At 40.8% G+C, this 12,730-nt stretch overlaps 2 protein-coding genes across 4 annotated transcripts in view; one reads left to right on the top strand and one right to left on the bottom strand.

The window, feature by feature from the left end:
* Positions 1-12,730, top strand: part of UPF2 (UPF2 regulator of nonsense mediated mRNA decay) — a gene marked incomplete at its 3' end in the record, with an annotated part of 673,568 nt that overhangs the window by 316,202 nt on the left and 344,636 nt on the right. The window lies entirely within an intron of this gene.
* The window catches only part of CDC123 (cell division cycle 123), a 131,287-nt gene that overhangs the window by 106,528 nt on the left and 12,029 nt on the right, over positions 1-12,730 (bottom strand). For both annotated transcript variants that reach the window (XM_082256970.1, XM_082256971.1), the window contains exons 4-5: positions 5,209-5,241; positions 5,007-5,102 (exon numbers count right to left, since the gene is read on the bottom strand). In XM_082256970.1, the coding sequence (XP_082113096.1) occupies positions 5,007-5,102; positions 5,209-5,241 (129 nt within the window). The remainder of the gene's footprint in view (positions 1-5,006; positions 5,103-5,208; positions 5,242-12,730) is intronic.

Genomic DNA, 12,730 nt, shown 5'->3' with positions numbered 1-12,730 from the left:
ACTGACAGAAAAACACAGAATTGTTGACATTGTTGCAGATTTATTAAAAAAGAAAAACTGAAATATCACATGGTCCTAAGTATTCAGACCCTTTGCTCAGTATTTAGTAGAAGCCCCCTTTTGATCTAATACAGCCAGGAGTCTTTTTGGGAAAGATGCAACAAGTCTTTCACACCTGGATTTGGGGATCCTCTGCCATTCCTCCTTGCAGATCCTCTCCAGTTCTGTCAGGTTGGATGGTAAACGTTGGTGGACAGCCATTTTTAGGTCTCTCCAGAGATGCTCAATTGGGTTTAAGTCAGGGCTCTGGCTGGGCCATTCAAGAACAGTCACGGAGTTGTTGTGAAGCCACTCCTTCGTTATTTTAGCTGTGTGCTTAGGGTCATTGTCTTGTTGGAAGGTAAACCTTCGGCCCAGTCTGAGGTCCAGAGCACTCTGGAGAAGGTTTTTGTCCAGGATATTCCTGTACTTGACCGCATTCATCTTTCCCTCAATTGCAACCAGTCGTCCTGTCCCTGCAGCTGAAAAACACCCCCACAGCATGATGCTGCCACCACCATGCTTCACTGTTGGGACCGTATTGGACAGGTGATGAGCAGTGCCTGGTTTTCTCCACACATACCGCGCCTGGTTTTCTCCACACATACCGCTTAGAATTAAGGCCAAAAAGTTCTATTTTGGTCTCATCAGACCAGAGAATCTTATTTCTCACCATCTTGGAGTCCTTCAGGTGTTTTTTTAGCAAACTCAATGCGGGCTTTCATGTGTCTTACACTGAGGAGAGGCTTCCGTCGGGCCACTCTGCCATAAAACCCCGACTGGTGGAGGGCTGCAGTGATGGTTGACTTTCTACAACTTTCTCCCATCTCCTGACTGCATCTCTGGAGCTCAGCCACAGTGATCTTTGGGTTCTTCTTTACCTCTCTCACCAAGGCTCTTCTCCCCCGATAGCTCAGTTTGGCCAGACGGCCAGCTCTAGGAAGGGTTCTGGTCGTCCCAAACATCTTCCATTTGAGGATTATGGAGGCCACTGTGCTCTTAGGAACCTTAAGTGCAGCAGAAATCTTTTTGTAACCTTGGCCAGATCTGTGCCTTGCCACAATTCTGTCTCTGAGCTCTTCAGGCAGTTCCTTTGACCTCATGATTCTCATTTGCTCTGACATGCATTGTGATCTGGAAGGTCTTATATAGACAGGTGTGTGGCTTTCCTAATCAAGTCCAAATCAGTGTAATCAAACACAGCTGGACTCAAATGAAGGTGTAGAACCATCTCAAGGATGATCAGAAGAAATGGAAAGCACCTGAGTTAAATATATGAGTGTCACAGCAAAGGGTCTGAATACTTAGGACCATGTGATATTTCAGTTTTTCTTTTTTAATAAATCTGCAACAATGTCAACAATTCTGTGTTTTTCTGTCAGTATGGGGTGCTAGGTGTACATTCATGAGGAAGAAGAATGAACTTAAATGATTTTAGCAAATGGCTGCAATATAACAAAGAGTGAAAAATTTAAGGGGGTCTGAATACTTTCCGTACCCACTGTATATATACAAAGACAGAGACACATGTGTGCACACACATACATATATGTGAGCTTTGATAGACTAGACAGTCATAGGAATAGACAAGATAATACAGATTTATAATAGGGGAGATACAGAACCACCCCACATTTATTTCACAGTGCGATTTGCGGCAAGTTTTTTTTTTTTTTTGTACTGACGCAAATCCCATCGTAAAGTATCGGTACACAGTATAGGAAAGTACTTGACCATCCATCGTATGGGTAACGTAAAGTAATTACATAATGACGTAATTACATATGGAGATAAAAATCATGTTATTGCCCATTCAAACTGTATATTTTAGTGGAGCAAGGCAAAAAATAGTCACAGATCAAACAATTTAAACTGCACTATGTACATTTGTGCACACAAACAAACACACAAAGCTCTCAGAGGCCTATTCAGTAGGTGCATATTGCACAGTGAGCTATTACTGTGCAACAAACCATAGAGCGGGGGGGGGGGGGGGGGGAGAGAGGGACTCTATATACTACAAGAGACTCTTGTTTGAGGTACCAATAAAAATAAATATCGCCTTATCGATAATTTGCATTTATATTCTCGTGGGTGATTGTGTAGGCAGGGGGCCCCAGTGCACTGCATTGCCCAGGGGCCTATAAGGCTCTTAAGATGGCACTGAGTCAGCCCCATGTGCAGATCTGCACCTAGTCAGACCTAAATTCGATGCCACATTGTAGCACAGATATTTGTTTATTGCAAAAGATTGTAATACAATATATATGAGCACTATGTTGTTTATTTGGAGCAAGTTTTCTCTTAGAATCACATATGCCGTAAAAATAAAGGAAGGTCATAAAAACAAAAAAAGCACATATTGTTTTTTTTTAATTTCTTAACACATTTTGGTAACAATTTTGTTTCTGAAGGTTTCTCTGTAGCTTTAGGTGGAACACAGTTTGAAACCTTGCCAGACCTTAACTGCTGTCAATGACCCTGGAAATGAGATCTTTAACATCATCTTAAAACAACAGCCAGGACTCTACAGTAACCAGAGAAATTCTCTGGAATTTATGCTTCAGTCAAGCATAAAGACCCATGTAAATATATAAGCTTGAAGCCTATCTATGATTTAAGCCGAGTCAGCAGAGCATTTCAGAAATCTCAGCAAATAAGCACAACAGTGTATCTTCCGTGTAAACAGTATTTAGCGAATAGTGACTTACAGAATCCGATGTCTTCTATTTACTTACGTGTATTCCCTTTGTGAACTGCATGTGTACATTACAGGTGGGTTGTCTGATTTTTTAGGCTGCACTTAGAAACATTTGTCCGTCTCCTTTGAATGCATCATGAACCAGACAGACAGCCACAAGAACATTGGCATAAAATGGATCTCCGGGTTTTAGTAAACTTCACTAGTCAACAGCACTTAAAAGTGGGAACCAGGTAAGGCAGAAATCTAGGCAGAATAAACTTTGGCTTTAAAAGCATAGTCTACCTTTCTGACCACATTTCAAGTTACTTACCTGAATTGCAGGGTTCTTCTCCCTGCATACACCAGTTTAGAACTTAGCTTGGCTGTACATGGCTCTGCTTGTACATTCATGTGATCCATTAATAGGGTTATGTGAGTGAAAAGACTACAAGTCCCATATATCAACTAAAGCTGCACCATTAATCATGAAAAAAAACAAAAAACGCAATCTCGATTTTTGAGATTAAATGTGGTTGCATTTATTTATTTATTTGTTGTTCTGTTCCTTAGAAACATGACTACTTGGAATATGACCTATACATCTGGTTAGAAAGTCAATCTTTTTAAATTAGACTTAACTTATTATTAAAGAGACACAGCTACATTGTCTATGTGTCTATGCTCTGAAAAGGCGATTTCCCCGCGCCCCCCCCCCCCCTAACATTATGCTCAACTTGTGAAAAGTAAATTCTGGTGCACTAGATGATGAGATGTCACTCTCAAAGTACCAATGATCTACACTAAATACCACATAAATATGTGTATATAGTGCCTTACAAAAATCTCCCACAAAAGATACACCTTTGGTTTGGTGGGTGGTTTTCTTTGCAGGTGCAGCCTCTCCTGCATTCGGGATGCTAAATACTCTGATAAGGCAGGGAGCCCCTTCCATGGATCTTTTGGGGTGAAAAAGTGGGTGCTAACCAGCAGCGCATACAGCAGTGTAATCAAGGCTTTGTTCCTCACAAGTGCTGTCCATGTTTGGAGCCTGCTTCCCAGAAGTGAGTGGATCCATGGAGCTGTGACACCACCTTTCCAAGACAAGTGTGAGAATACTGGGAACCTGAACAGCGTAAGACCATAGGAAATCATCAGCACATTCACCCCAGAGATAATCCGGAGAGGAGGGGAGAGATTCCCATATAGGGAATATATACAGGCCCAAGATTTTCCGTTATCTGGTAAGAGGTTCACCCACCTCCTTTAGGAGGTGTGGGTAAACACATATATACCTCTCTTTCTAACACGAGGAGTTCACTCTTGAGGTGGCTGTCTTTATGCCCTGATTACTTATTTGCTGGTAAGAAGCAAACCTGCACAGGTGGTGGGACATCAGACAAATAGATCTGTCATCTGACTGTCACCTGAAGCACCATTTCTGATTTATCTAAACTTATCATTTGAATTTTATGGACATTTGTCACCTGTGTTTCTTTTGGACTGCAGATATTTTCACTTGAAATTTTTGCACATTTTGGTTTATTTTGCACACGTTATTGTTGTGGGAGATTTTTGTAAGGCACTATATACTCCTATTTATGTGGTATTTAGTGTAGATCATTGGTACTTTGGTTTTTGATCTAGCCTATTGTTTATCACACATTTGAGAGTGGCATCTCATCATCTAGCGCACCAGAATTTACTTTTCACTTTATATTTCCAAAATTTGGATCTTTGGTTGCAGCTCACGTTTATTTATCAGCGCACCCTTCACACATTTTCATTATGCTCAACTTACCTGTGCTCCCTCGCAGCTCCTTGATAGTATGCAGTCAGTAAGGAGATTGGCTGTGTTGGACCCAGAGATGGGGTGACGTCACTCCCCTCATCAGGGGACAGTGCTCGGGCCTTGCAAATAGCTGCTAAAGAGGAACATGCTACATCCTCCCCTATACCAGGAAGTGTGGGGAACCTTGTCAACTACTTAGCAGCAAGGTACTGAGAAGGTGAACCAGCAAAGGTCATGAGGGAGTCCCTTTGCAGAGACAAGGTCATCTTCCCTTCATGTGCAAGTTCACAGTGTCCCGTTTAGAAGGCATGAAAACAACAACTACGATTTTCTAAGCTACATTTTCTGTCCACATGATGTAAAGATTGGTCTTATGATAGTTTCTATTGCCCAGACAGCATAGTATAAAGAATAAAACGGCTTATTCACTGTAGATGTAAAGAGTGATTACAAATGTTTATGTGACTGAAAAGAGAAAATACAGTAAATAATTACCCTTGGGGAGCTCCAATTCAGTTTAGGAAAAACACTGCCTCCCAGAGAATTAATGGCTTCTTGCACTTTAATGGAAAACTCTGGGAATTCTGGGGCCTGTGTGAACACAAAGATATATTACTCTCGTAATACTGGCCAATAGCACCAACACACTTGCATGCAATTTACAGTTGGTGGGAAGATTTCCACAAAAACATCTTACTGTAAGCGTTGTTGTGTTTTCATCATCTGACCACTAGGAAAAAAAAAAAAAAAAGGTTTACTTCAGTATCAATATTGCAGACAATAGTGAAACTATACAAAAATGTGAGAATCCAACCAGCCTATTCTCAGATGTTGTGCATTGTCTGTGGATCTTGCATAAACAGCATCATCAACAATTGTTACAAGTAACACCAGACGGCCAGATACAGTTACACTGAACAGTCATTTAATCTGTTATAATTGCATTATACATTATTTAGTTCACATTAAGTTCCATATTTAAGGAAGTAGTTAGCCAAATGCTGTCTGCATCTAATCTGGCCACATAACACAACCCAATTCAATTTAATACATGAAATAAATACTTATTATAGGGGGTTGTCATGCCTCTAACAGCTGGGCAAGCCTGCAAAACTAAAATAAAAACATGTGGGTGGTCACTTCCCATAGCTAAGAAGGTTTGCTACCATAATACAATAGGAGATTCCACTAATTTGTATTTCTGTATGTAAACCAAAGGAAATAAAAGAGGGAGTGGGCATAAACAGTTTCTGCAAGCAAATTAAATACTTACACTTAGTGATTTATTTTGTGCTTCATTTCAAAACTATATTTTGCTTTAAGTGCACCTGACTATGGAAATTAAAGTTTTATGGAAGTTAAACTTTCTAGCTACATGTACTGTGAAGTAATTGATTCTCAAAGATGACCAAAATTACAACAGACTCTAAAGTTGGGTTTCAGTCAGTCTCAAGTATCTGATATTTGTTTTCATTAGAAAAAAAGCTGCAGAGATTTTGTTTCTCTGGAAAGAAGAGAGAAAATAAGTTGTGGATTCAATGCTTCGATCATAAATTTTGAGTAATTTCCCCACAATGCCTATAGCTACAAAAGGAGAACGAGGGTCCATATTACTTTTACCCTTTTTCCGAATATGTTAATACTTTAATATGTAGTGTAGGAAATGGTCATTTTAAGTTTCTCTTTAAAATTAGAGTTCAAGAATATACTATATAAAATAACCCCTTTTAATCGAATTATGATTGATTTGACTTGCTAATTGAAGGAGAGAGCATACAGATTACCAGAATAATGAGCTGCTGCGCCTTCACTATTCAACCACTCTTCAACAAGCTACATTTATGGGTAAAGTGAGGTAAAGTGGCGCTGCTTAATTTAACGTGCTAAAGAAGTAAAAAATGTACCTGTTTAAAGTGCTACAGTGTTATTTGATATCTAAAGACACAGTGTAAAAACAAGATCAAAAAAGTTCTGCAAAATGTTCTCCTATTGGAGTGTAATAAAGTGTTCCAGTGCAGATAATAAATAAGTAGTTAATTGTGCCAGTAGAAAGAGTATATATAAAGAATATATGTGTTTGAAAGCACACTTGATATAATGTATGCTTTAACCGGTATACATAGGTGAACCGTGCAATAAATTTAAATAAAATCACATCTGTGCTAATGGTAAATAAATATAGCAATAAATGTAGCAATAAATAATGCTCATGCAGTGAGATAATAGTCCCAAAAACAGCAAAAAAAAAACAAAAAAAAGCAAATCAACAGTCTTTCTCTTGCTGGGTGAATCAGTGATGTGTAAAAAAAATATATATATTCAATAATCGGTGAAAAACAGCAATTTCGGTGACATTAAGGTGCTTCAAATCCTTTAGGGGTGATGTGAGTGAAACACACAAGTGCACCCCTCCAATTGCTCCCGCACTCACCGGAGGTATGTACCCCCTACAGGGGTAACAAGCCTTATTGCAGCGTGGTCTGTGAGACTCCTGAGGGAGGGGGAAGTCCCCCTGTTATGCCAAGGAATAGGATCTCCTTTCAAGTACAGTTGATGATGATATGTAAAGAAGATAACGTCATTTCCGCCCCACTGCAACGCAGATCCGGTCGCTGAAGCGCACAGCGTCCCGGAATCGGCCGCCAGCGAGGGACTCGCAGCCCCCACTGCTTTAGATGCCCGTTACTACTGAACTAATGTGAGTACCTGACTTTTAACCATTTGTAATAAAGCTTATTTTAAACGGTACATCACTATATCGGCATATTCTTCTTTACATATCATCATCAACTGTACTTGAAAGGAGATCCTATTCCTTGGCATACCAGGGGGACATCCCCCTTCCCCCTCCCTCAGGAGTCTCACAGACCACGCTGCAATAAGGCTTGTTACCCCTGTAGGGGTACATACCTCCGGTGAGTGCGGGAGCAATTGGAGGGGTGCACTTGTGTGTTTCACTCACCACTCACATCACCCCTAAAGGATTTGAAGCACCTTAATGTCACCGAAATTGCTGTTTTTCACCGATTATTGAATATATATATATATTTTTTTACACATCACTGATTCACCCAGCAAGAGAAAGACTGTTGATTTGCTGTTTTTGTTTTTTTTGCTGTTTTTGGGACTATTATCTCACTGCATGAGCATTATTTATTGCTACATTTATTGCTATATTTATTTACCATTAGCACAGATGTGATTTTATTTTAATTTATTGCACGGTTCACCTATGTATACCGGTTAAAGCATACATTATATCAAGTGTGCTTTCAAACACATATATTCTTTATATATACTCTTTCTACTGGCACAATTAACTACTTATTTATTATCTGCACTGGAACACTTTATTACACTCCAATAGGAGAACATTTTGCAGAACTTTTTTGATCTTGTTTTTACACTGTGTCTTTAGATATCAAGTAACACTGTAGCACTTTAAACAGGTAAATTTTTTACTTCTTTAGCACTTTAAATTAGGCAGCGCCACTTTACCTCACTTTACCCATATATTTCGATATAGCCTTCGGGCCATATTTTGAGGTAGGCCGCAGCCCTATTTCTCGTCCACAAGCACGGATTTTCTTATTCCTTACAAGCTACATTTAATTGCACTAAATAAAGGTAAATGGTGATGCATTAGGCGGGCGAGCTTTTGAGAAACCATTATAAAATGTTTAAATATGGTCTTTATCCCCTCAACAATACCCTGCCTACATGTGCTTTGGATTCATTTGACTCATCAGAGCTAGATAAACTCTACTTTGGCCCTATCCAGAGCACTCTTCAATGCACATAGAATGGTGGTCCTTAGATGGATCTCCAATGCGCCACCTTCTGTTAAGCGATTTAAGCCTCCCATGCTTGCTTACTACAGGTGTTTTATCTATATCCTTGATCACACAGGCTTCAACTTGTATAAGAGCAGTGTGAACAGCAAGATTTGACAAATAATTTGCAGTGCTTACAGCAAGCTTTGTTGAAGCTTTTAAAATACCATTCAGCTCCAGTTTGTAAATGTTGAACACAGGTCCTAATGGGAGTGGTGATTTCCACTTTAAACAAGCTGCTAGCAGGCTACAGCACATACTGAAGCTTGTTGAAAGCCTGCAGAAGTCTGCTAGCAGCTTGTTTATAGTGGCAATCATTACTCCCATAAGGATTTGTGTTCAGCATTTGCAAACTGGAGCTGAATGCTACTTTAAAAGCTTCAAAGCTTGCTGCGAGCTCTGCAAATGCTTTGTCAAATCTTGCTGTTCACACTGCTCTTATGCAAGCTGAAGCCCTTGTGAAACAAGCCTAACTAAATTCTGATTCGAAGATACAATCTGATGTCAGCTGTGAATCTGAGCCCCAGATCTTGTTCATTATTTGTCTGGATTGCCAGTTTACTACCTCTATGCTTGTTGATGGAGTCCAAGCACTATATGGGTATTCAACATACTGATAAACTTTTGGAATGATTTCCCTTGCAGTCTGGTATTTGCTCTGAATGAAACCATGTGATTAGCATATCCTTTGTATGTATCAGCTGTGACAGCTATGTTCTTATAACTAGAAGTAATCTGTTTGTAAAATGCAAATTCTTTAAACATAATTGGATTTAAAAAAGTAAATGCTTAAAAGCTTACATAGGGTGTATGGAAGCCTGAATTACATTCCAGCTAAACAGACTTATTTTTAGGCAGATATGAGGGATAACACATACTGTACGTAACACAAGTATTCATCTATAGCCAACACTAGTTGAGAACTACTGGTGCATCTGTGCATGGTAGCCAATAAGCTTCTAACTTCAGCTTGTTCAATTAAAGTGGAGTTCCACCCTCGGAAAGTTTTTCTCACTAAAAATACCCCCGGGACAGCCAGGGCTAGTGCATTCCACAATGGATAGCCTCTGAACTGTCCCAGGTCGCACTTACCTTTTGGAAGAAATACTTACCTTGAAAATGTCCTCTTTGGCGTCCTCTTCTGTGTCCTCTTTGTCCCAGAATGCCCTGCATTGGCCCCGCTCGTCATGTCCGGTGTAGGCGCGTCATTCCTGCACAGCTTCTGGGCATGCCCAGAAGTTGTTTAGCAGGGAATGACGCGCCTGCACCGGACATGACGAGCGGGGCCGGTGCATTGATTCCTGGGAGCGATGACGCTCAGCTCCCAGGAATCAATGCAAGCAGGAAGTGACAGCGCGGGCCACGGCCGCAGAGAGAGGAAGAGGAAGTAAGGCGAGTATATTTTCTTCTAAAACAAGGTAAGTAAAGAAAAAAAAATCGTGATTATCCATTTATTTTTCAGGTGACACAGAGCAAGCAGATGGGGCAAAGTGTCTTTTAAGGGTGGAACTCCACTTTAAGCTTTCACGAAAAACCTGGAAGCAGATTGGATTCTATGCAGAGCTGCACCAGATTTTGCACTCTCCGGTTTTAGTAAATTAACCCCATGATCTCCTAAGAGAAACCCTTAGGCTGTCACGTAAACGGTTTTGTGGCAGCGATTTGTAACAGCTACAGAATTGCCCTCCTTAGCCTTTTACTTGCCAAGGACTATGGTCATTGAAACTACAAATGCCTTGTAACTCATTCGCTGTGCATTTGGGTTTCTGTAGGAATCAAAGCTAACAGAATTAACAGCTTCAGTAGCTAGACAGATAAGCTTTGTAGCCAGCAACAACATCCAATATGTAGCAAGATACAAATCACCAGAGAAAACAGGCAACTGGATTTTGTTACTGTAATGTTGAAGAAGTTTCGCCACACATTCAAGTGCCTCTTAGCATAAACATGTGTTGGGAAAATAATTAAGAATTTATGGCCTGCCACTCCAAAGCCCATTCCTATATGTGCAGGTATCACTCAGGAGTAGCATCTACTTTCTGGACAAAGATGCTAAGCCACAGATGGCACAAATATATCAATTTCATTGCCTCTGTAGTGGCCCTATCTTGGCTGTGTCTATATAGGATGTCCCACGCATTTCAGCAACCTGCTGGTACCTCTCATGTTGTGAGGCAACCATCTCAGCTTAATATTGGGGGACGAGTTAATGAGGAAATGCCCTCTTCTGCTTGCAGAAGAATGAGGACACTGTATAACAAAAGCTTAAGAACTACTTTTAAATTACAAAAAGGTAGACTTTTAAAAAAAATTTTGCTTCTGCCACATATTTTGACATGTTGTACCTTTACATGGATAGGATTTTTTACCTGCATATCTGGCAGAACTCATCTTCATTACTGACCAGAGCTTGTGGACTTTTATGGGACCATACTTTGAGCATCTCCAGACTCAACAGTATGTACCTTTACATGTCTTTGAGGCCTTAGTGCATTGGAGTGGCCAGAGCCATGGAGGAATTCTCCCGGAGAGGCAAATAAACAGATAAGCTACAGTATAGTTGCTATGACACAGATAAAAGGTAAAAAACTGGAGTAGGGGGATTTAATTAGTTCAAGAGGCTGGAAAAGGAGGGTTAGATTCATTTTAAATATAAAGTATATCTACCTTTTACAAGTGACAGTAATAGCCGTTTTTGTCTCTCTTTTTGTAACCTTATAATTATGTAAACTTCGACAATAAATGTCTCTTATTTTCCTCCTTGTGGTCTGTTAAACATACCATTGAAAGCATTTTTATCAGTCAGACATGTGCAGAAATACCTGCTGACCCTGCCAAAAATGTAGTGATCTGACAAGTTCCTGTGCACTCTGCCTGTGCTGCATTCTTGTCAATTAGTAAGGTTTCTATTTCTACCTGTGAACTACATAATCATTGCCTGTAGTTCTGACACACGTTTTGTCCTAGGGAGACAGTGTTACGTCTTTAAAGATATATAGTATGGTCAGTGAGCATAACCACCCTAGAACAGTAAGTGTAATAATTGAAGGATCAACAGGTGACATAAGGAAAACGAAAAAAACTTTCAAAAAGTAAATGAATGCAGCCATCAAATCAAAGGGCTGGTAAGCTGCAGTACAGTACAGGTTTGCTTTTAGATTTACACTTTAAAGCAGGGGTATTGAATAAAACTTTATGAAGGTCCAGTCAGTAAAATTTTCTTCCAGCCGAGGTCTGAATCATACATTTGACTCTCAAAGGCACTTCTGCAAAATGGCAAACGTGGCGCGTTTTCGCAAGTGCCACAGTACCATTCAGCTTAGTACGGCGCAATTAAAAAAAAAAAAAAAAAAAGGGTCAGGGACTTATTTTTCTGCGTTTCTGCTTATAAGGCAGTCCACTGAAAAAAAATGGGCCACCTACACGCGTTACGCAATAATGTGAACCTAGCCTCAGATCCTTCACGTTACAGTCCTTTTTATTATATCAGTGTTCTCAGTCCCCCTGCACATCATCCCCCCCTTCACATTAGAGTCCTCAGCCCCCCTTCACATTCTTGTCTGCTGCCCCCCTTTATATCACCCCCTACTTCAAATTGCAGTTCCCAGCCCCCTTCAAATCACAACCCCCCCTTCACATTCCTTTCCTCGCCCCTTTAATATACTACTCCTTCACATTGCAGTCCCCTGACCCCAGTCCCCCTTCACATTCCTGTCCTCTCTCCCTTTATAGCACCCTCCTTCACATTACTGTCCTCACTCTCTTTAAAGCACCCCCTTCACATTCCTGTCCTCACCCCCTTTATAGCACCCTCCTTCACATTACGGTTTTCACTCTCTTTAAAGCAACCCCCGTCACATTCCTCTCCTCACCATTTTTATAGCACCCCCCCTTAACATTACTGCCCGCACCCCCTTCACATTCCTGTCCTCCCCCCCTTTATAGCACCCCCCTTCACATAACTGTCCTCACTCTCTTTAAAGCACCCCCTTCACCTTCCTGTCCTCACCCCCTTTATAGCACCCTCCTTCACATTCCTGTCCTCACCCCCTTTATAGCACCCTCCTTCACATTCCTGTCCTCACTCTCTTTAAAGCACCCCCTTCACATTCCTGTCCTCACCCCCTTTATAGCACCCTCCTTCACATTACTGTTTTCACTCTCTTTAAAGCAACCCCCGTCACATTCCTCTCCTCACCATTTTTATAGCACCCCCCCCCCCCTTAACATTACTGCCCGCACCCCCTTCACGTTCCTGTCCTCACCCCCTTTATAGCACCCCCCTTCACATAACTGTCCTCCGCCTTTTTATAGTACCCCCTTCACATTCCTGTCCTCACCCTCTTTATAGCACCCCCTTCACCATCCTGTCCTCCCCCATTTTAT

This window comes from Pelophylax lessonae (genome assembly GCF_965119305.1).
Source record: "Pelophylax lessonae genome assembly, chromosome: 4".
Taxonomy (NCBI): Eukaryota; Metazoa; Chordata; class Amphibia; order Anura; family Ranidae; genus Pelophylax; species Pelophylax lessonae.
This window is presented reverse-complemented; position numbering and strand designations above follow the sequence as displayed.